Source organism: Hemitrygon akajei, chromosome 21 (assembly GCF_048418815.1).
Source record: "Hemitrygon akajei chromosome 21, sHemAka1.3, whole genome shotgun sequence".
Taxonomy (NCBI): Eukaryota; Metazoa; Chordata; class Chondrichthyes; order Myliobatiformes; family Dasyatidae; genus Hemitrygon; species Hemitrygon akajei.
In genome coordinates, this window is record NC_133144.1 from 59,907,944 (window position 1) to 59,932,117 (window position 24,174).

At 41.8% G+C, this 24,174-nt stretch overlaps 1 protein-coding gene across 3 annotated transcripts in view; it reads right to left on the reverse strand.

Annotated features, from left to right (window-relative positions):
• Positions 1-393: 393 nt before the first annotated feature.
• The window catches only part of hmg20a (high mobility group 20A), a 75,455-nt gene continuing 51,674 nt past the window's right edge, over positions 394-24,174 (reverse strand). For 2 of the 3 annotated variants that reach the window (XM_073025540.1, XM_073025538.1), the window contains exons 4-10: positions 23,826-24,038; positions 20,550-20,682; positions 20,099-20,136; positions 10,693-10,768; positions 9,249-9,464; positions 7,570-7,702; positions 394-4,623 (exon numbers count right to left, since the gene is read on the reverse strand). In XM_073025540.1, the coding sequence (XP_072881641.1) occupies positions 4,620-4,623; positions 7,570-7,702; positions 9,249-9,464; positions 10,693-10,768; positions 20,099-20,136; positions 20,550-20,682; positions 23,826-24,038 (813 nt within the window). In that variant the 3' untranslated portion in view covers positions 394-4,619. Of the gene's footprint in view, positions 4,624-7,565; positions 7,703-9,248; positions 9,465-10,692; positions 10,769-20,098; positions 20,137-20,549; positions 20,683-23,825; positions 24,039-24,174 lie in introns of those variants that run through there. The other variant, XM_073025539.1, reaches the window with a different exon arrangement.

Sequence of the window (24,174 nt, forward strand, 5' to 3'; positions counted from 1 at the left end):
TTGAACAGACTGAAATTTTCTCCCTTGGAGAAAATGCTTCAGTACCACAACAGGCCATGTACTTCTCCGATCAAAACCTTTCTTGGAGATGTTCAAAGCAAACGTCAATTGAACAGGCAGTACTTTCATAAAACTTTTAGACAAAACTAGGGTATACACTGTGGAATTTGGCAGAAATTGTGGTAAAAATTCTTGAACTTGTTCCAGTGTAATTCAAATTGTTATTTTTCCACAAGAACAGATATATCTATCAGGCTATGATTTGGAGAATTTGGATAATTAGTAAGATTCCTTAAAGGACAAAGTGTATTTGTGGTGATCTTATCCAGTTCATTAATCTGCTCCTTGGAGTAATAATGCTCATTCTTATTTAAATAAAGGCACAGAAAGAAATTAACTTTCATAAATATTTAATACATCATTCATTTTAAACTGCAGTTACACTGTAACTCCATCAAAATACAATCCGTATACACCCGTTAACACTTTGAAATAACATCTGTATTGTTTCTACAGAACATTCTGGACTATATACTTTATTGCCATCATGTCTACTGGCAATGATTTGGTTCAGGCTGTGCTTCCTAACAACATTCAGGAAACAGCTCATCAAAATATTAAGAGATCGGTATGACTGCAAATGGAAATACTGTGGTTTAAGCCCCCCTGCTTTAAAGTTTCTAGTTTGTAAGGCCACAAAATTAATCTGTATTCAAACAAAATGCAAAAGCTGCTCTTTAGGGGATTAAATAACACCCAAACAAGATTCAACTGCGGAAATAGACTAGAAATTGTTAACAAAATTGTGAGCGTGTTTCTTCTCATCTGGTATACTGTACTGCACTCTCAAATCTCGACAAGATAGAAGAACAACAGAATTAGTAAAGGGATAGCCAAGTTCTACGTACATTTTTACTTAAAAGGTGAAATGGAAAAGACAGACATGAGGTACATATGGCACCAAATCTTCAGTTATTTTGTTTTTTTCTCTTTAGCTATGATGTAATTAGACAAGTGGCAGTAGCAGTCTATTTTATTATTCTTCATAGGAAAGCACATAACGAACATCTATGAACCCTTAGAAAGGAGATGCATTCAGCATACTTTCATTTGGAGTTGCCAGAGTGATGAGGAAATGGGAACCAGATTTTCTTGAAAAGTAAATGTAGCACCTCAGCCGTCGGCCAGGAATTCTTCTGGTATCTCTCCAGTGCTTCCAACCACCCTTATGTTGTTTGTGGGGAGTACAGGTTGAACTTCACTTTTAATGCTTTGTTTAGTCTGTTGGCTACCACTCAAGAATGGCCATGTGCAAAACTGTATAGGTACACTGGACGTCTGTGGAACCTTAGTCAGTATGAGAAGATAAAATTAATCTATAAATATAATTGTAAATGACTACCCAAATTATCACACTCATTGGAGAGCGGTGCAATTTCACTACTAAACTGGTTCGATATCCAGTTGTGGAAAGTTTCAACTGTTATGGAATGTTAACTCCCCTCCTTTACTTGACCATGCAAGGGTCCACATTTCACATAAGTTCACCTGATATCCACTTGAACTTTACAATGGAAAGCACTAGATATTGCTCAAGAACTAAACATTTCTACTTTGGTTCAGAAAGGAGGACAATCCCAATGTAGGGCACAGCTTTCAGCTGTTCCAAATAATAATCTTGCTGATACTGAATGAGTTACTCTTAGTGTTACAAGTGCTGGCTATACCACACTGCAACACTTCTGAAGACGCCCTAAATCTAGATTAATAAATAATAATAAGACCATAGACATGGGAGCAGAAATAGGCCATTTGGCCCAACATGGCTGATTTATTTTCCCTGTCAGCTCCATTTTCCTACCTTCTCTCCATAACCTTTGATGCCTTTATTAATAAAGACGCTATCAATCTCTGCTTTAAATATACACAATGACTTGGCCGCCACAGCTGTCTGTGGCAATAAATTCCATAGATTCACCACTGTCTAGCTAAAAAGAAATTCCTCCTCATCTCTTTTGAGACAGAGCCTTCTGGTCCGAGATTCTCTCACTGTAGGAAACATTCTCTCCACATCCACTCTATGTAGGCCTTTCAATATTTGGTAGGTTTCTATGATTCATTCTTCTAAACTCCAATGAATACGGGCCCAGAGCCGTCAAATGCTTATATGTTAACCTTTTCAATAACAGAATCATTCTTGTAAACCTGCTTCAGACCCTCTCCAATGCCAGCATATCCCTTCCTTAGATATGGTGCCCAAAATTGCTCACAATATTCCAAATGTGGTCTGGCCAATACTTATAAAGCCTCAGCATTACATACTTACTTTCATATTCCAGTTCTCTTGAAATGATTTCTAACATTGCATTTGCCTTCCCTACTATTGGCTCATCTTGCAAATTAACATTTAGGGAATCCTGTACAAGGACTCCCAAGTCTCTTTGTACCTCCAATTTCTGAATTTGCTCCCCGTTTAAAAAAATAGTCGACACTTTATTCCTTCTAGCAAAGTACGTGACCATACACTTCCTACACTATTTCATTTGCCTCTTTTTTGCCCATTCTCCTAATTTTTCCAAGTCCTCCTGCAGACTCCCAGCTTTCTTAACACCAACTCTACCTACCTATCATCTGCAATAATAATCTAACCAATACGTTAGTGCTTGGTCAACAAGGTTAACCCGCGACTTGGGATCTGTTCTCAAGATGAGGCTTTCCATTGTAGGAATTCTGAAATATTGTTCCGATCCCAAAAATGTTGATTCCTTCTATCACCTACCAGCCTCCACCTAACTCGTACATCTACATATTGATTATTTCCCCTCTCTGCTTTCAGTCCAGTTGCAGGATCTCGGGTCAAAATGACAACTGTTTATTCCTCTGCATAGGTGCTTCCTGACCTGCTGAGTTCCTCCAGCAGTTTCTGTGTGCAACTCAAGATTTCAAGCATCTGTAGAATCTTGTGTTTACGTTGAGCATCCCTTTGCTTTCGTGATCTGCAGTGTTCTTCTCATTTAAATTTGCTCCAGATTCTAGCATCTGCAGTCCCTTGTAGTATCTTCATTGCCAATCCTCTCTGGCTTAGAGTCCAACACTCAGAAATAAACGCAGCAGCCCTACCACTGTTTCTTCAGCCTTTCCACATTACATTGATTGTAATTCACAAGCAGAGGCAACAGAATTCACTGTCTCTCCTTTCACAGCCCAATATTATATAAAATGTCAGACAGATGAGAGGATATTCCCATTAGTTAAGTTCCAATTGTACTTAAAAATACAAAGGTTTTGTTTGGGTCATTTAACTAACTAATAACAATAACTTATGCAACACACACAATAACTTATAATACTCGTTGCAACAAGTTAAACTTATTTTGGGGTACAGGCTTTAACATGCGCGATTATTTGCAATTTTCTTTCCTCTGTTGAAGGTGTTGTTGAGATACATTGACCTACTTTTCATTTTCCATGGAAGCTTACATTAAGATTCTGCAGCAGGAGAGTGAGGTGGGGCAGCTTATAGGGAGATGTGTTAAAGTTGATTTACAATAGCAAAGCAGTGACATTTAAAAACAAAATCAGGAATCTATGGCTCTAAATGTTATAAAATCAGGAATAATCTGTATAAAAACAAACATAATGTTTCAGGGTGATACCCTATCATTTGACTGACTTAGCTCTTTATTAAAGGTGATGGTTTCCTTTTACTTCAGAAGTATACTGAAGGAGAAATTTCAGACGGGTAGGAAACTTGAACGATTCATTCTCCCCAGACTGAAGAAGCTGCAGTCAATTCTAGCATTCCTATTGTCAGAAGATGATAGTCTTAGTTTTCCACATGGAGCGGATGCAAGCTTTAAGCAAGGCTACAAACTGCTGAGAAGTCTTGATAGGATGAACAGGAAAGACATTTCCCTCGCAGAGAGGGCAATCAATGAGATCCATAGATCTAATTGGCTTAAATACAGGGGATGTGAGGAATATTTTTATGCACTCAAGCTACTGAGGACTGGGAAGTGGGGTTAGCTTAAGAAGTTTTGCTTTGACAGCCATGGCTTTATTGGGCTGAATGACCCATGCTAGTTGACATCAAGAAGTACTGATACCACCTTTCCTATCCTACTCCAGGCAGTAACATTACCTAGTCAGTTAATGGGGAAACATTGGTTAATGGTTAATACTTGAGAGATACCTTGGACTGGTCACTTCAACCAGAGCTGAAAATGATGAGATGAATTCCTTAAACTTCAAGTTACTTGCTGGTACATACAAAAAAGGGAGAAATCACCACCTATGAAATAAATGACTGAGCACGAAGCCTCTAATGCTGCACAATATAACATACAATTAACACGAGAAAATTTGGCATGAGACAATCATGAAGGAATTAGAAGACACCACTGCTGCTGCCTAAGCAGTCCCCTGTAGCACTTCAGTATTTGGCCTATTAGAATGAGAGAGAACCTTGCTTGGAACAATCCTTCACCCAGTCAGGCTAAATTGCAAGGCCATAGACAGTAGCTGCCATTTTACTTGCAATGCAAATCCAGCGACACCTTCCATTTCATACTGCCCAGCTGTGTGAACAGATGTTGATACCTCCAGAGTCAATCACAATTTCAACTATGTATAGGAAGCAAAAGAAGAGAAAGAGACCATGTTAAATTAAAAAGCATTTTGTTCTATTTAGAATTACAACATAACAAAGATTCAATAATCTAGCCAGAACTTAAAGACTGATGTTAAAACCACAGTTTTAATCAACCAACACATTTTTCCTTCTCATCTGGTTTTTGCCACTATCAGGCAATACTGTTGAAAACAGATACCGAAACCCAAAATAATTCTACATTGATGTGCTTTGAGTCAAATACACATTTCTTTCCCCCTCCAATATTCTGTCTTTCTTCTATGATATAAACAATTCCTTGCAAGCAGCACATTTGATGGGTACCAGCAGTTCTGCTAAACCTTATCCACATTAGAGAGCAAGAGACTTCTGAAGTTCCTATGGTTTCAATCACTATATTTAATATAAAAGGCACAAGTTCAATCAGTCATGTTACAACTTCAAAGGGAAACTTTAACTTCCATTTTGTTCTTCCTCCCTGTTGTTCCTCTGGCAAGGTTACGACATTGACAACCTGGGCTATGCAATCATTTGACACAATGATTCAACTGCAACCCAGCAGGCAAATTAATACCTGTACTTTGACTTCTGCTTTTATTTTTGGTGTGTGTTCAATGCTTCGTATTCACAAAATGCACCAACAGCTTTTAAAATAAGTTTTATTTTTTCCTGAGTGGGAATGAAAAAGTTCACCTTGCTTTTCAGAGAATGAGACAAAAAAAACGTGCATGCAAAAGAACTCGCAGCATCACTTACTTTCTCATGGCTGGAAAGGCAAGTACCCCAGAACTCAACCTTAAGATGTTCTGGGAGTTATAGTAAGTAGATTAGGTGGCTGTTCAGTGGAGCAACTGCCTTCAGTCTGAGGGATGACCTTGAGCTTCCTATTGTCTCCATTTTACTCGTCTATTCCACCCTGACCTATTGGCTTGCGACCTCCTGTATGTTACAATCACATAAGCTAGAGAAGCAGCAGTTCATCTTCTGTTTGAGAATGCTGCAGCCTTCTGGACTTGAATATACTGAATGTAGCTTCAGATGACTCAATTTATCTATCTGTACCAGACATCTGTGATATTTAGTTCAGCTTGTTTGTTTTCACACCCTTTTTATCTCTTTTTTTTAACTCAATTTAAGGTTCTTATAGCCACAGGGTGGGGGGGGGGGGGTGGTATAGTGAAGATAAGCTCCCACTGCCTATTAAATGCTCCCAATAGTGCGTGTCTCAAATACCCTCTGACAACCAAGTCCAGCTCCTGGCCTTCATGTGTGGCTTAGCTACTAAGCCTGGTGGAACCATTTCTACTGAGAAGGGTCAAAGTAGATTACTGATGCCTTAAAACCAGTTGCTTTGGGTAGATGGGGCTCATCAGCTGTGGTTGGCAGCTCATCTAGGAGAAGGAAAACTGATCTCACACCTCCGTTGCTTTGAGGCTATACACACTCATCAGTAAATTCCGAGGAAAAATTTGGAGCTGGAATCACTAAGGAAGCTCTAAATTGAGTTCAACATTGACTAGTGCTAAATTCTATCAGCCTCTGCCATTCCTTTGGATTGATCAGCTGTGTGGAGAAGGGGAGCCTGCTGCATGGACAACACCTTGCTCTCCGCATTGTATTGCCCTGGCTTGCATATCACATAGACAGCTAGGACACAATATTGACGTTCGACCCTGACCAACAAAGGGTCTCACTCTCTGGCAACTGATGACAGGCCACCTGACTTGCCAGGCATATCTTCCAATTCTGCATTGTACAGCTCCTTTTTTGTCTACATTTCTTTTCCCTAATTGTTCCTATTCAGGAGGAGGAGCTTAGGAGGATTAATGGCGCCTAACGGTGACTCCTTTGCTTGCATCTTCGGAAACAGCTCTATTTCCCTCTTTAATATCTCTATTTTTCCCTTTCAGGGTTCTTTTGAAGATCCTGACCTGGAGTTACATGTTGACTACGGTTCTTTATGAGAATGGGACCCACTCTCAGGGTTTCACGAATGGTCGTTGTTCGGCAAACCAAGGGCTCAGCCTAAGAGCATCACTCACCTTTGGAGGACTGAGATTTCGTGGCTCTGGAGACAGGGGGATTGGAGGTCGATGCCTCTGCGGGAGATTGGTGTGTCATTGGAGATGGAAGATCTCTGGCTGTGTGCCCAGAGACCCAAGATCTTTGGGTACAGAGCTTGGAAAAAGGCAACACAATGGACTTTTAACATTGTAAACCAGTGTCTCCCCTCCCGCTGTGAAGCGCAGACACCTCTTTCTCCCTTATTAGAGAGAGCTTGTGGTACATCGAATACCGAGTGAACAAGTAGTCTTTTGGGTAACTGCAAGCCTGTGTTTTTGTTGTTGCTTTGCTCACACTTGAGTGCTTGGTGGCGGGTGCTGATGCTTTTTTTTGCTGGTGGGGAGGGGGGAGTGTTACTTGCTGCTGCTTACGCGTGGGAGGGAGGGGAGCTGAGAGGGTGCTTTTGGGGTTCTAACATTTAACTGTTATTCATTCTTTGTGGGCACTCCTCTGTTTTTGTGGATGGTTGTGAAGAAAAAGCATTTCAGGATGTACATCGTATACATTTCTCTGACATTTAATGTACCTTTGAAACCTATTCACTAGCTGATCAGGGAACCTTGTTTGCATCTTATCTCTGTGGTTACCCTGTTTTTACCTTCTCAAAGATCCCTAATGCCCTTGGTTTCTGCTTAAAGAGCTGTGATGACCATTAAGAAGGCACTCATCTCATGAAAAATTCCTGTTACTTCATAATACAATTGTCAACCTACTCTGCACCAGATAGTGACACAGTCCACAACCACTGTATAAACTGTTCCTGCAAGTATTTTTTCATGTAAGTATCCAACTAAAACTCAAATTAACTAACAAATACAGATAATCCTCTAACAACCACGACAATCACAAAGTGCTTTTTGATGCAGGCTCCTCACCTGTCAAGTCGGCTGACTACATCTCGCACTGTAGTAATGAGATTCTCATTACTTTGAGGGTTGGACAGAATAATGCCATGTAGTTTCCTCATGTAGGAATCAATAGTATCCAGCGTGGGAATCTCCCCAGAGCCTGCAACATAGTAAAAGGAAAATTCAACTTACAGAATTAAAAGCATATTTAAAAATACAGACAAGAGACCAAGGAGATAGGTGGACTTTAGGAGATCTAGGCATATGGAGCCAGTGATCATTGACGAGAAGCTAGACTGGACTGCCAACACAGATGCCTTGTGCAGGAAGGCACAGAGTCGACTGTACTTCCTTAGAAGGTTGGCATCATTCAATGCCTGTAGTGAGATGCTGAAGATGTTCTATAGGTCAGTTGTGGAGAGCGCCCTCTTCTTTGTGGTGGCGTGTTGGGGAGGAAGCATTAAGAAGAGGGACGCCTCACGTCTTAATAAGCTGGTAAGGAAGGCGGGCTCTGTCGTGGGCAAAGTACTGGAGAGTTTAACATCGGTAGCTGAGCGAAAGGCTACGGTCAATTATGGATAACTCTGAACATCCTCTACATAGCACCATCCAGAGACAGAGAAGCAGTTTCAGCGACAGGTTACTATCGATGCAATGCTCCTCAGACAGGATGAAGAGGTCAATACTCCCCAATGCCATTAGGCTTTACAATTCTACCGCCAGGACTTAAGAACTTTTTAAAAATGGAAGAGACAATCCCTAATCTGGCTTCAAAATAAAGATTGAAACCAGAGAGACCACCTATGTTGTCTCTGTCAGATTAGATTTCAGGTCGCTAAAAATGTGACAGCTGCCTTCAGTGCAACATGGTGGTGAGGCATCACCTTAATTATTCAAGGACATTCTGTGCCGACTCCTGGCAGCAGATCACTTTAAGAGACCGACATAAAGAACCCCAACTCCCAATCAGAATATACAGTCAGTGGCCACTTTATAAGATATACCTGGTCGTTAATGCAAATATCTAATCGGCTGATTATCTGGCAGCAATTCAATGCATAAAAGTGGGCAGACATGGCCAAGAGGTTCAGTTGTTGTTCAGAGCCAACATCAGAATGGGGAAGAAATGTGATCTAAGTGACTTTGACTGTGGAATAATTGTTGGTGCCAGACGGGGTGGTTTGACGATCTCAAAAACTGCCGAGCACACACAACAACCTTTTTATAGAGAATGGTGCGAGAAGCAAAAAACATCCAGTGAGCAGCTGGTAATGCCTTGTGAAAACGCCTTGTTAATGAGAGAGGTCAGAGGAGAATGGCCAGACTGGTTTAAATTGACAGGAAGGTGACAGTAACTCATATAAACATGTATTACAACAGAAGAGCATCTCTGAATGTACAAAACGTCAAATCTTGAATTGGATGGGTTACAACAGCAGCAGATAATGAATATACACTCAGTGGCCACTCTATTTGGTACAGGTGATACCTAATAAAGCAGCCATTGAGTGTATAACCTGCTTATATATCAGACCAAATTTTGTTTCATGCTTAAATGCATAGAGAGTGTATCATATTTTTCATTTGTAATTAGGAAATCCTTGCACTGGTTATTGTCTGTTGCTATTTTCAAAAATCTAACTTGGAACTGCTTTCAGCGTTCCATCTTAAAATACTCTAGTCTGGAATCGTGAAGGTTTAAGAACCTGGCAATGGTACAGTGGCAAAGCTGGATGTCAGTGCTTGCCGCAAAGTATCCAGGTGCTGCTGAAGGACGACATTTCGGTTTCGTTCTTGCATCACATCCACCTCCAGCTTCTCAACTGCTGTTTTCATGCTCTCCACGTGTTTCTGCAAAGCTGCATTTCTTTCTTCATATTCTATGTTGGATTTCCTCAGCTGCCGGAGTTCCTTCTCCCGAGCTGTGTATCAAAAAATTAAATGATTACATTTTAAATTGAGGAGACAAATTATTGCAAATATAGAAACTTGAAATTGGGGGAAAAATCAATTGTACTGAGATGAAATCTCCTTATTGGTGTGGAAGAGCAAAGGAACTTGGAGTCATGATTTACACCCAGAAACTAAAAGAATTCTAGGTTTTATCTCAAAAGGTGTATAACTTAATTGTACAGCGAACATTTAATGGTGGGTCTCTATCATTAAAACTGTAGAGTACTGTCACAAACACAAGAAAATCTGTAGATGCTGGAGATCCAAAGCAACACACACAAAATGCTGGACAAAATTAAAGGCCAGGCAGCATCTATGTAAAAGAATAAACAGCTGACGTTTCAGGCTGAGACCGTTCTTCAAGACTGATGAAGGGCCTTGGCCCGAAATATTGACTGTTTACTCTTTTCCATAGATGCTGCCTGGCCAGCTGAGTTCCTCCAGAATTTTGTATGTGTTGCAGAGTACTGTGTGCAGTAAGAGGAGAGATAGAGGCTTGATGAGGATGCAACATAGAATATAATACAAGAAATATCAAAAGAAAGCCAAGCGACCCCTTGGGTAATTTTCCTGCCTGGTCCTCGTAATTCTCAAATCTTACATGGTTGACCTCAGCCACAAATATGCCTAATGATTCAACATTCATGTAATATCATCTATTAACTACATTGAGAACAAAACTCCAAAAAAATCACAACTCTTATAGGAGAAATTCCTCCTCATTATTATTAAAGCCTAGTAGAAGAAACATGAATACAAGGGAAAAACTGATAAAAGTCTGATTCTTTCAGAATTCAGATGATTAAAAGTGCTTGAAATTAAGAAAGATTGGTCAGGGTACACAGGTGGAAGCTGCTTCTGATTATTATGGGAACAAAAGACTCGGTACAAGTTTAAATTTGTGTTACTTTGAACAGAAGGCAGCAGACAAATCCCAATATAGAAGATATTGAAACTACGGAATCCTGGGTTAGCTGCCAAAATTATAGCCTAGGTTTCTAAACAAAACAAAAACAGCTAAAACTGATATGTGAACAGAATGATTAAATGTGAATAGAACAATTCACTGCTAAGATGGTCTGTTTGGGCCCATTGCCTTATTTTCATAGCACAGATGCTTTCTATGTGTCTCTTTGTTCTTATCCACCCTCCCCCAAAGTTGAAAGAACTGTTCCAGAACATAGTGCGTCTTCCTACCTTTACTGTGGTCTAAGAATTCTTCAGAGAAAATAGGAATATCAAAGACAGACCGATCCTTGAGGTCACCCTGCTTCTGTAAAACAAATCGTAAATGTCCAATAAATACAGGGTTCTTCCCAAGTTTTAAATCTATTCATGTTATCAAGAATCCAAGCAACTTAAAGAAAAATTTTTCTTGTTTCTAAAGAAACAAAATGGTTTCATTATGTAGAAACCAAATTCAAAATTCTGTCACACAAAAATACCAGTCTTATAAAAAAAATTGCTACACATATTGAGACAAATTATTTCTCTTCCACTATCCTACCATTTGCTCACTAAACCAGACCAGATGGAGAACCTCTACTGGGCTCTGCTCATCTGGCTCACATAGCAAGCTATCAGAAGATATTCAAGAGGTCCAAAAAGGTATTATACTCGACTCACGAGCTTATTGGCATCTCATTTGTTACTCAAGTTCAAGCTTAATTATCATTTAACCATACATGAATACATCCAAATGGAACAGTATTCCTCTGAGGCCAAGGTGCAAAATATACACAGCACAACACACACACACACACACACACTCACAGCACATTCAAGATAGCAAGCATACCATCATACACAAATATATATATATATATATATAGCCCAAAATCCTGAGTGACATATCCCACAAGTTGATGGTGCAATTCCCAGCAGTCTGTAAATGAATGCATGCACGCAATCCAGCTTGTCATTCCACTGATCTAACATGAGAGGGAAGCAGCAATGGGAGAGGCAAGTCCCCAACTGAGCATGAACGCTGCACTACACTGCCTCCTGCATCTCCTCTCCTTGACTGCAGCAGCAGGCTTGCCCACCACTTGAGGCCTAGTCCTCGCTACAACCGACGCCCCACTGTCTGTTGCACTAACAAAGAAGGGAAATGGGCCTGTGGTGTCTTATATCATCAATGTCCAACAAGGTCTTGCAATTGCAAGAGAAAAGTCCAAGACAATCACCTGCCATTACACTGCATGCCACCTTCAAGCACCAACTCTGATGCCTTCCTGTAGCAGGCAACAACACAGTCCACACCAAGTCCAGCTCCTCTGCCAATGAGCAGCTCACTGATGGGGTAGATCTGCAGTCCCTGAAAGTTGAAGTTCAGCATTGTCTTGCATTTGTAAAATAAGCCTAAACACTTTTGTTTGGCCCCGAGAGGCCACTGTGTCTAACAGTGTAAAGTTGTTCAGTGATGCATAGTTCCATAGAGCTGGGTTTAATCTTGACCATGTTCTGTCTGTCTTGAATTTGCACCTTCTCTTTCTGTTGCATCGTCGTCATCGTGGCTATCCTTTGAGGTCGAGGATGCTGGTCTTTGTTCCATTTCCACAGAGCGAAGACGCCTACGCGTGTATTTGTTCAACGTGTACTTGATGCTGCACTCCAAGAACCACATGATACTTCACAAATCAACTGATTCCAATGGCATGGAAACCACGACGATTGGAGCTGATGGATTTGTTGCAGCCTTCATCCGCCTTCACAGCTCCAGACGGTATCGCATTTGGGATCTCAGGACCACACAAGCTTCTCCACCACGACAAGGTGACAAACCACGAAGAAGTCTGGCTACATGGGTTCACTCTAAATGCTTGGCTTTCTCCCACATCCCAAAGACATATTAATTGGTATGTTAGACACAAGAGGGACTGCAGATGCTGGAAATCTGGAGCAACACAAAACTCAGTGGGTCATGCAGCATCGGTGGAGGGAAATGGAGAGTCAACATTTTGGCTCGGGGCAGTTCATCGAGATTAACCTGGGATGTAAACTGCTCCTGATATGTAGGTGAGTGGTAAAATTTGGGTGTGAGTTGAGAACAAGTGGTGAGTGAAAAACAGGATCAATTCAGGAGTAGCGGAAATGGGTGGTTAAATGCAGAGTGGACTCCGAAGACCAAAGGGTATGTTTCCATGCTTCATCTCTCTCTAATTCTGTACCTTCAAGAACATTGTAACTGTGAACTACCTTAGGGCTCCAATGGCTGTTGAATGATAGCTCCCATTTTCCGATACTTTTCTTTAACTGTATCTTTCATGAAGACACATTTCACTTTTATTCTTCATAGAATACTTGCAGTACAAAGAACAAATTTTAATTTAATAATAGCGACAAATAAAAGATGTATTTAAAAAATAGAGGCACACATTTGCTCTCAATTCTCCTCTTTTTCATTGAAGTAGACTTTTGTACAGTCAACCATCCAGCATTTCAACAGATAATTCCTCAAAGACAGCTGCCAGCAAGTTGCAAGAAGAATGAACAATGCAAGACAATGAACTGCAATAATAGTTCTTATTTAATTATTCAGCAGTACAATGCAGAGTAGGCCCTTCTGGACCTCATCCAACAAACCTGACGAATGCTAACCTAATCATGGGACAATTTACAACCACCAATTAACCTACCTGGTACATCTTTGGAGTGTGGGAAGAAACCAGAGGACCCAGAGAAAATCCACACATTCCATGGGGAGGACGTACACAGACTCCTTACAGAATGGCGCTGGAATTGAACTCCAAACTCTGAAATGCCCTAAGCTGTAAAGTGTTGTGCTAACCGCTATGCTAGCGTAGCAGCCTATATTTGAACACAAACTAAGAGAAGCTATGTATTCATTCGGAGTGCAGAAGAGGTCACACAGCTAATCCCAATTTACTTCCCAAATGGAACTGACAGGTGGGAATTCAGTGAAATTCTTGATTTATTTTGCAGCCTAAGTGTACCCACTGCTGCCTTGTGTAAATGAGCTAAATTTATAGCGACTTGAGATCTCAAGATGAAATGTAGATTCATCTGGTCTGTAAGATTGCAATCTGGTCTGGACGATAAATTGGACTACATCCAACTCCAACGAAATACTCAGCAGGAGTACAGAGTTTGCTGTCCGTATGTTTTTATAGAAACATGGCTCACTAATGGAATTTTGGACGCTGCCATTCAGCTGGATTGGCTCGCCTTGTTTCGTGCGGACAGGGACGCAGCTCTCTCTGGTAAGACTTGCGGTGGAGGCTTGTGTGTTTACATCAACATGGAATGGTGTAAGAACTCTGTGCTGGTTTCCAGATACTGCTCATCGCTAGTGGAGTTTGTGGCTGTTAGATGCAGATCATTTTATTTGCCATGGGAATTCACCTCTGTCCTTATATTCGGTGTCTACATTCCCCTCAACCCTAATGCTAAGGAGGCGCTCTGTGAACTGTACAGGGCTATTAGCGAATTGCAGAATGCACACCCTGATGGACTGTTTATTGTTGCTGGTGATTTTAACCACGCGAGTAGTCAGTGCTCCCCAAATTCCATCAGTATGTGGACTTTGCAACGAGGGGGGAGAACGTGTTGGACCTGGTTTACACAAACATCCCCGACGCGTACCGGGCAGAGCCCCGCCCCCACCTCAGTTACTCAGACCACATCTCTGTTATGCTAATCCCAGCATACAGACCGCTCGTCAGGCGCTCCAGTCCAGTTCAGAAGCAGGTGAAAACCTGGCCAGCAGGAGCCATCTCTGCTCTTCAAGACTGCTTTGAACACACTGGCACATGTTCAGAGAGGCTGCAACCGATGGCGACTCTACTAACAAGCAAGTGCATTAATGATGTTACTCTGTCCAAGACCATCACTATACACGCTAACCAGAAGCCATGGATGACCTTGGAGGTGTGTGCACTACTGAGGACCCGTGACTCCGCAGACAAAGCAGCCCTAACAACAGCAAGGGTCAAACTGTCCCAGGCCATCAGAGGGGCAAAGCATGTACATGCCCGGCGAATCCACAGCCACTTCCAGGACAGCGGCGACATACGGCATAAGTGGAAGGGCATCCAGGACATCACCAATTACAAGACAACATCACCAGACTGTGCGGATGATGCCTCCCTCCCAGATGCGCTGAATAATTTCTATGCCCGTTTTGAGGTGGAAAATGACGTGGCGGCGAGGAAGACCACCCCTCCTACAAATGACCAGGTGTTGTGTCTCACCGTGGCCGATGTGAGAAGAACCCTGTGCAGGATCAACCCACGGAAGGCAGTTGGACCAGACAACATTCCTGGTAGAGTGCTCAGAGGATGTACAGACCAGCTAGCAGATGTTCTCACTGACATCTTTAACATCTCCCTGAGCAGCGCCACCGTTCCAATATGCTTCAAGGCCACCACCATCGTCCCTGTGCCGAAGAAGTCTTCAGTGTCCTGCCTAAATGACTATCGTCCCATTGCACTCACATCCATCATGAAGTGTTTCAAGAGGCTCGTCGTGAGGCATATCAAGATTCTGCTGCCCCCCTCACTGGATCCCCTGCAGTTTGCAAACCATCCCAACCGCTTAACAGACGATGCCATTGCCATCACCCTCCACCTGGACAAAAAAGACACATACATTCAAATGCTGTTCATAGACTTCAGTTCAGCGTTCAACACAATCATCCCTCAGAAACTGATTGGAAAGCTGAGCCTACTGGGCCTGAACATCTCCCTCTGCAACTGGATACTAGACTTACTGACTGGGAGACCTCAGTCAGTCCGGATCAGAGGCAGCATCTCCAACACCTTCACACTGAGCACAGGGGCCGTCCCAGGGATGTGTGCTCAGTCCACTGCTATTCACTCTGCTGACCCACGACTGTGCTGCAACACACAACTCGAACCTTATCATTAAGTTCACTGATGACACGACCGTGGTGGGTCTCATCAGCAAGAACGACGAGTCAGCTTACAGAGAGGAGGTGCAGCGGCTAACAGACTGGTGTAGAGCCAACAACCTGTCTCTGAATGTGAACAAAACAAAAGAGATGGTCGTTGACTTCAGGAGGGCACGGAGCGACCACTCCCCACTGAACATTGATGGCTCCTCGGTAGAGATAGTTAAGAGCACCAAATTTCTTGTGTTCACCTGGCAGAGAATCTCACCTGGTGTCTCAACACCAGCTCCATAACAAAGAAAGCCCAGCAGCGTCTCTACTTCTGTGAAGGCTGAGGAAAGTCCATCTCCCACGCCCCATTCTCATCACATTCTACAGGGGTTGTATTGAGAGCATCCTGAGCAGCTGCATCACTGCCTGGTTCAGAAATTGCACCATCTCGGATCACAAGACCTTGCAGTGGATAGTGAGGTCAGCTGAGAAGATCATGGGGGTCTCTCTTCCCGCCATCACGGACATTTAAACTACACGCTGCATCCGCAAAGCAAACAGCATTTTGAAGGACCCCACACACCCTTCATACAAACTCTTCTCCCTCCTACTGTCTGGGAAAAGGCACCGAAGCATTCAGCCTCTCACAACCAGACTATGTAACAGTTTCTTCCCCCAAGCTATCAGATTCCTCAGTACCCAGAGCCTGGACTGACACGTTACTGCCCTATTGTCCTGTTAATTATTTATTGTAATGCCTGCACTGTTTAGTGCACTTTATGCAGTCCTGGGTAAGTCTGTAGTCTAGTGTAGTTTTTTTTTCTCTGTGTTGTTTTTTTATGTAGTGCAGTCTAGTTTTTGTACTGTGTCACGTAACACCATGGTTCTGAAAAAACATTGTCTCAATTTTACTATGTACTGTACCAGCAGTTATGGTCGAAATGACAATAAAAGTGACGACTTGACTTGACATGAAGATTCAACCCTCTGAGATAAATGAGTTTTGATGGCCTGGACCATATATATTGCCAAAGACAAAGGACTGGCAACCTTAAAGGGCATTAAGGTGGATAAATCCTCAGGACCTGACCAAGTGCATCCTCAGATCTTGTGGAAAGCTAGGAAAGAAATTGAAGAGCCAAGGACATACATATCATAATCAAAAGCCAGGAGGTTGGTAATTTGCTGAGAGCTAGATCTACGGCATTCAACTCTGTACAAGAAAACCAGGTATGACTTGCGGAAGGATATTTCAAGAGCTAAGCAACAAATTTGAGTGAGATTGGAGGAGACATCAGATGCAGCTTTATACTTCCTATAAAGCAAAACCCAACATTATGAATGGTGGTAATGCTTCACTCCCAGATGACCTCAATCCCTTTTATGCTCACTTTGAAAGGGAGAATAAAACTACAGCTATGAGGATCCCTGCAGTGACTCTATGATCTCTGTATTGGAGGGCGACATCAGGCTGTCTTTCAGGAGGGTGAATCCTTGCAAAGTGGCAAGACCTGACAAAGTACCTGGCAAGGCTCTGAAAAACTGTCCCAACCAACTGGCAGAGGTGTTCAAAGACATTTTCAATCTCTCAATGCTACAGTCAGAAGTTCCCACCTGCTTCTAAAGGGCAACAATTATACCAGAATCAGAGTTATTATCACCTGCATGTGTCGTGAAATCTGTTAACTTAGCAGCAGCAGTTCAATGCAATACATAATATAGAAGAGGAGAAAAAAGTAATAATAAGTAAACCAATTACAGTATACGTATATTGAATAGAGTAAATATCTAATCAGCCAGTCGTAAACTTAAGAAATTCTGCAGCAAAGTGACGTCACAGTGAAACAGCAAACTCTTAACTCTTCTCCTCAGCTGCCAATCACCTGCCCCTGGTGTCCCACCTCACTTTCTCCCATGGTCCACTCTCCTCTCCTATCAGAATCAGAATCAGGCATGTGTTGTGAAATTTGTTAACTTAGCAACAACAGTTCAATGCAATACATAGAAGAAAATAATAATAATAATAAATAAGTAAATCAATTACAGTATACTTGTATTGAATAGATTAAAAATCATGCAAAAAACAGAATATACATCAAAAAAGTGAGGTAGTGTTCAAGGGTTCAGTGTCTATTTAGGAATTGGATGGCAGAGGGGAAGAAGCTGTTCCTGAATTGCTGAGTGTGTGCCTTCAGCTTCTATACCTCCTACTTGATGGTAACAGTGAGAAAAGGGCATGTCCTGGGTGCTGTGGTCCTTAAGAAGACCCCAAGAAGAGCAGTGTGAGCTGCCTTAACAACTATGATCCAGTAGCACCCACATCTATAGTGATGAAATGCGTTGAGAGGTTGGTCATGGCTACAATCAACTCTTGCCTCAGCAAGGACATGGACCAACTGCAACTTGCCTATCGCTACAATAGGTGTACAGCTGACGTGATCTCATTGGCTCTCCACACAGCCATGGATCACCTGGACAATACAAATGCCTATGTTAGGATGCTGTTTAGAAACTACAGCTCCAGTGGTTAACACTATCATTCTACAGTCCTGATTAAAAGGCTCCAGAACCTGGGCCTCTGTACCTCCCTCTGCAACTGGATCCTCGACTTCCTAATCAGAAGACCACAATCTGCGGGTTTGGAAATAACATCTCCATTTCACTGACAATCAACACTAGCATCCCTAAAGGATGTGCGCTTAGCCCACTGCTCTACTCTCTCCACACTCATGAATGTGTGGCTAGGCACAGCACAAATACCATCTATAAATTTGCTGATGATATAACCATTGTTGGCAGAATCTCAGATGGTGAAGAGAGGGTGTACAGCAGCGAGATTTATCAGCTAGTTGAGTGTTGCTGCAGTAAAAACATTGCATTCAATGTCAGTAAGATCAAAGAGCTGATTGTTGACTTCAGAAAGAGTAAGATGAGGGAACATATACACCTGTCCTCAGAGGGATTAGAAGTGGACAGAGTGAGCAACTAGGTGTTCATATCTCTGAGGAACCCAATATGGTCCCAACATATCAATGCAGCTATAAAGAAGGCAAGACAGTAGCTATATCTCATTAGGAGGTTGAGGAGATTTGGATGTCACCTAAAACACTAATTTCTACCAATTTACAGTGGAGAGCATTCTAACTGGCTGCATCACGATCTAGTATGGGGGTGGTGCTACTGCACAGGATTGAAGTAAGCTTAAGAGTTGTAAAATTAATCAGCTCCATTATGGACACTTTGAGAGTCGAGCTAGCAACTTGGGCTCATAAAGAATGGACAAATGTTAAAGAAACGGCCAGGTTTCCGCTCAATGCGCAGAAAGGAATTACAACAAATCATGGGCTCTAGCCTTCATAGTATCCAAGACATATTCAACGAGTGGCGCCTCGAAAAGGCGACATCCATCATTAAGGACTCCAGCCACCCAGGACATGCCCTCTTCACATTGTTACCATCAGCAAGGAGGTACAGAAGTCTGAAGGCATGATTCAGGAACAACTTCTTCCCTTCTGCCATCCGAATTCTGAATGGACATTACACCCATGAACACAACCTCACTACTTATTTAATTATTATATATATATATATTATACTTCCTGTAATTCACTTTTTTTCTATATTATCATGTATTGCATTATACTGCTGCCACAAAATTAACTAATTTCACAACATATGCCGGTGATATCACATCTAATTCTGATTCTAGAGGGCAGACTTGCAGATCAAATGTACAGATAGAGTGAGTTGTGAGTATCTGTGGAGACGTTTCTTCTCTTAATTCTCACACATTCCATTACTTACTTCTATAACATCAGTTCTGGCAAATGGCAACAGAAAATCACTCTAATGTACATTATAATGTCCAGAAAGCAATTTCTTTTCTTTATTTTTTCAGGAATAGCACATTCCCTTGTGGAGATGCTGTCATTTTCAAGGTCGTGAAATACAATCTTTCAATCCACAGGGCTTTTGTTGAAGCACTATTCATATCATTCTTGGAAATCTGGAGCCCATAACTGATCCACTGCACAAACAATTACTTCTAAATTGAGAAAAGTTTAGTGGAATAAAATCTGTAAGCTACTTCATCAAATCATTATTTGCTAAAATTGTTAAGTTTTTTTGCAATTCATTCTTCAGTGTGGTATTTCAATTCTACTCTAATTACAATTGCATCAAGGGGCATGAATCTTGCACAGTCAAGGCATTCCCCATAGAGAATGGAAATTGATCGTGTGAAATTCCCATATGGTTGAATGATGAAAACACCGCTGAATGTAATCCCAAGCAATGATGATTAAGTTACAATGCTAGTAAGACTGCAATTAGTTTTGGCATCCCTAGGTTCAATATACTAACTATCACAGTTGTATTCAATGAACTCACACCCCCGCCCGCCACCCTCCCCCCCACCAGCCAGAAAGTTCATGTGTGTGAATGTCATAATGTCATATAAAGTAATTACTTCTGGCTTCAATGCCTTCCACTGCCATCTTCAAGATAAAAAATGGTCAACTGGGTGCGATACTGAATAACAACTGCTGCCCACTAAGTGCCTTCAGTAGAAGGAGCCAGCAAAATATTTGCTTTCAAGGCCATTTATTGATATTGTTCAGAAGGGCATTAACATGAGGCTAATTGTCTTTGAATAACTGATCAAAATTATTATTAAAGTTAGTTCTTTTTAAATTTATTATTGCTTAGCTGCAGTGTTGGGAAAAATATAAAGGTTCTTACCTCAGTAACAGGAATGTTATTGGCTCGAGTTCCCTCATCTAAAGACAGGGGAGATATAAAAACAACATTCCACATGTTAAAACTGAGATAAATCAATCCACTTACAATGTCAGACTCTAACCTTAGTTTGTCCCCTGGCTTAAGTCAAAGAACACATGAACACAATGTTTTATTTGGGTTAGCTTTATCCTTCTCTTCTTAAAATGCATGTTAATTCCCTGAATCCCGTTTTATATTTTGGTGTACAGCCAACTGAGGGAGTTTTGCCTGCATCTGGCACAAGTTCCTTACTGTAAAAAAAATGTCTTCATATTGCTGCTTGAATAGGAACAGATTTTGAAGAAAACATGCTGTGGAAAACAACATGAACTTCAAATGTTTCTGGAAGTTAATTGCATCAGTAATGAACTGCTGACAAAATATGTCTTAAACCAAGTCTCACAATTTTTACCTTGGCTAAGTCCTTTTGTTCGTCGTTTTTCATCTGCTTTCTGGGTGAATCTTTTGTAGGCTTCCGTCTGTTGGTATTGCTCCAGTTCCTTCATGTAACGCTCTTTGTCTTTCTCTGCCTCATCTAAATAATGCTGCATAAACAGAAAAGAGTGATTAGGAATGGAGTGCATTAAGAACTTACAGGGATAATGCCAAGCAAAGAACACAAACTGATCAGTTATTCACCTACAAGTATCTACACCGAGTACGACAGATAATTTGTGTACTCACAGGGGTACATGTTCATTAAAAATCTATGTGCACAGTACACTTGTAACAATCCTTTCTTGATTTTTGAAAATGACAATACCAGATTGCAGATAGCATACCTTTGCTGACCTAAGTAAACATACGATTCCAGTAAAGAATTGTAATGAACCAAATCAATTCTCTCGTCAATTGCATTACTGCAGGCAGTTACAGTGCTTTGAAAAAGTATTCAGCCCCCAACCTTTTGTTCACATAAATAAGTATAACAGCCAGGGATTTTGAGCAATTTAACTGAGAATTTTTATTTGTCAGTCACATGCTCTACCTTGTTTTCCACAGTAGAGCCCATAATACAGGGAAAATTGTAACGCATGAAAAACAAAAACACTAAAACTGAAATGTCAGCACTTCAAAAATATTCATCTCCCTTTCCTCAGTACTTAGTTTTAACCACCTCTTGTAGCTACTACTGCCAGTAGTCTTTATGAATAAGTCTCTATTAGCTTTGTGTAACGTGATGGAGCAAGATTTGCCCAATCCTCCTCCTCACAAAATTGCTCAAACTGTGCTAGGTTAGTTGGGGAGCAACAGATGACAGCAATAATGAGGTTTTGCCAGATGTTAAGGTCAGGATTCTCAGCCACTCAAGCAAGGGCATCAAATTTCATAATTTGAAGCCACCATAGTTGCTTTGGCAGTGTGCTTTGGGTCACTCTTCTAGTGAAAGATGAATTTCTTCCACAGTTAAAGCTTTCTGGCAGAGGGGTTTATATCCAGAATCTCTCTATATTTAGCAGCATTCATCTTCTCATTAATCCTGACTAGATTTCCAGTCACTGCTGCTGAAAAGCATCCCCATAGCATGATGCTATGATGCTATGATGCTACCTCAATCATACTTTACAGTAGGGATGGTGTTACCTGGCCAATGCACAATATTAGATTTACGCCACAGGTACTGCTCAGTATTGAGGGCAAAAAGTTTCACTTTAGTTTCACCTGACCACAAGAACATCTTCCACATCTTTACAGTATCTTCTTCAAAGTAACCTTTTGCAAAGTCTTTACAGGCAAGGATATGCTTTTTTTAAAAAACTTGGGTCTTCTTCCTTACCACTCTTCTATAAATACCCCATCCCCTAAAAACCCAGTGTTACAGAAACACAAACATACTGGCCCAGGACAGAGGATTAGTTGAGCTGCTGTCAGCAGCTTATGACCCAGTAGGGGTGATGGGCTTAAGCAGTAGGAGAAATCAAGCCTACAGTTTTGCAACTAGAAGTTTGGCATTAATCACCATAACAGTAGTGAATTACATCTTCATATTCACCATCCCATATATTTATGCATGCTCCTTGATCATGACATGAAAAAGCTCTAATATCATAATATTTAGAGATTGCATCTATACAGTAAACAGCTTTAGCAGTTCAGATACAACACACACAAAATATTGGAGGATCAGAGATGATGGCAGGCATGGGTCCCAGCTATGCCTGCTGTTTGTCAACTACATAGAACAGTCTATGCTCCAAGCCTACACTGGTATCACTCTCCAACTTTGTCTATGCTACATTGATGACTTCATTGATGCTGCTTTCCACACCCACGTGGTGCTTGTCGACTTTATCAACCTGGAATCCAACTTCCACCCTGCCCTCAAATTTATCTGGTCCATTTCTGACACCTCCCTCCCCTTTCTCAACCTCTCTGTCTCTATCTCTGGAGACAGCTTATCTACTGATGTAAACCCAATGACTCTCACAGCTACCTGGACTATATCTCCTTCACCCTGTTACTTGTAAAAAAAAAAATGCCATCCGCTTCTCTCAATTCCTCCGTCTCCGCAGCATCTGCTCTCAGGATGAGGTTTTTCATTCCAGAACCAAGGAAATGTCCTCCTTCTTCAAAGAAAGGGGCTTCATTTCCTCTACCATCAACGCTGCCCTCAACCGCATCTCTTCCACTTTGCGCACTTCTGCCCTCACCCCATCCTCCTGCCACCTCACCAGGGATAGGATTCCTCTTGTCCTCACCTACCACTCCAACAGCCTCTGCATCCAGCACATAATTCTCCGTAACTTCCGCCATCTCCAATGTGATCTCACCACCAAGCACATCCTTCCCTCCCCCCACTTTCTGCTTTCCATAAGGATTGCTTCCTAAGCAACTCCCTTGTCCATTCATCCCTCCCCACTGATCTCCCTCCTGGCACTTACCTTACAGATGGAACAAGCGCTATACCTGCCCCTACACCTCCTCCCTAACTACCATTCAGGGCCCTAAACAGTCCTTTCAGGTGAGGCAACACTTCATCTGTGAGGGTCAGCTGCTATATCTGGTGCTTCTGGTGTGGCCTCCTACATATTGGTGAGATCCGTGTAGATTGGGAAACTGCCTTGTCAAGCACCTACGCTCCACCCACAACAAAAAGCAGGATCTCCCGGTGGTCACCCATTTTAATTCCACTTCCCATTTCCATTCTGACATGTCAGTCCATGGCTTCCTCTACTGTCACAATGAGGCCACACCAAGGTTTGAGGAGCAACACTGTTTATTCTACCTAGGTAGCCTCCAACCTGGTAACATGAATATCAATTTCACGAACCTCTGGTAATGCCTCCCTCTGGTGCTCCTCCCCCTTCCTATTCTTCCATGGCCTTCTGTCCTCTCCTATCAGATTCCCCCTTCTCCAGCCCTTTATCTCTTTCAACAATCGACTTCCCAGCCCTTTACTTCACACCAGCCCCTCTCACCCCCCCCAGCTCCTGGTTTCACCTCTCATCTACTACCTTGTATTTCTTCCTCCCCTCCCCCACCTTTTTACTCTGACTTCTCATCTTTTTCTCCGGTTCCGATGAAGGATCTCAACCCAAAATGTCAATTGTTTACCCTTTTCCATGGATGCTGCCTAGTCTACTGAGTTCCTCAGCATTTTGTGTGTGTTGCTTGAATTTCTAGCATCTGCAGATTTTCTCTCGTTTCAGCTACATTACATTTAGTTTCTAATCTAATCTTTCAATACCTGTTTATCATCTGCAGGCAGTTTACTCCATTCATTCCCTAACATTCGTGTGATTTCAGAAAATGGAACATCTGGCCGCTGTGCTCGAAGTTGCTCCCGACGGTCATTGAGAAATCTTACATACCCAGTGAGCGGGGCTTTAGGAGCGTTGCTGTCTTTGGTTGCTTTTTTCCTTTTCCTTCCTTTGGGCCAGCCTCCCTTCTTGGAAATTTTCTGTTTAACAAGACAAGGTCAAGGATACACAAGCAGCACTACAGGAAGTTCCTACAAGGTATTTCACTTTCTCAGCACCATATACGCATTATGCTCATCACTCCCAAGCCATCGGCAAAAACAAAAAAACTAACAT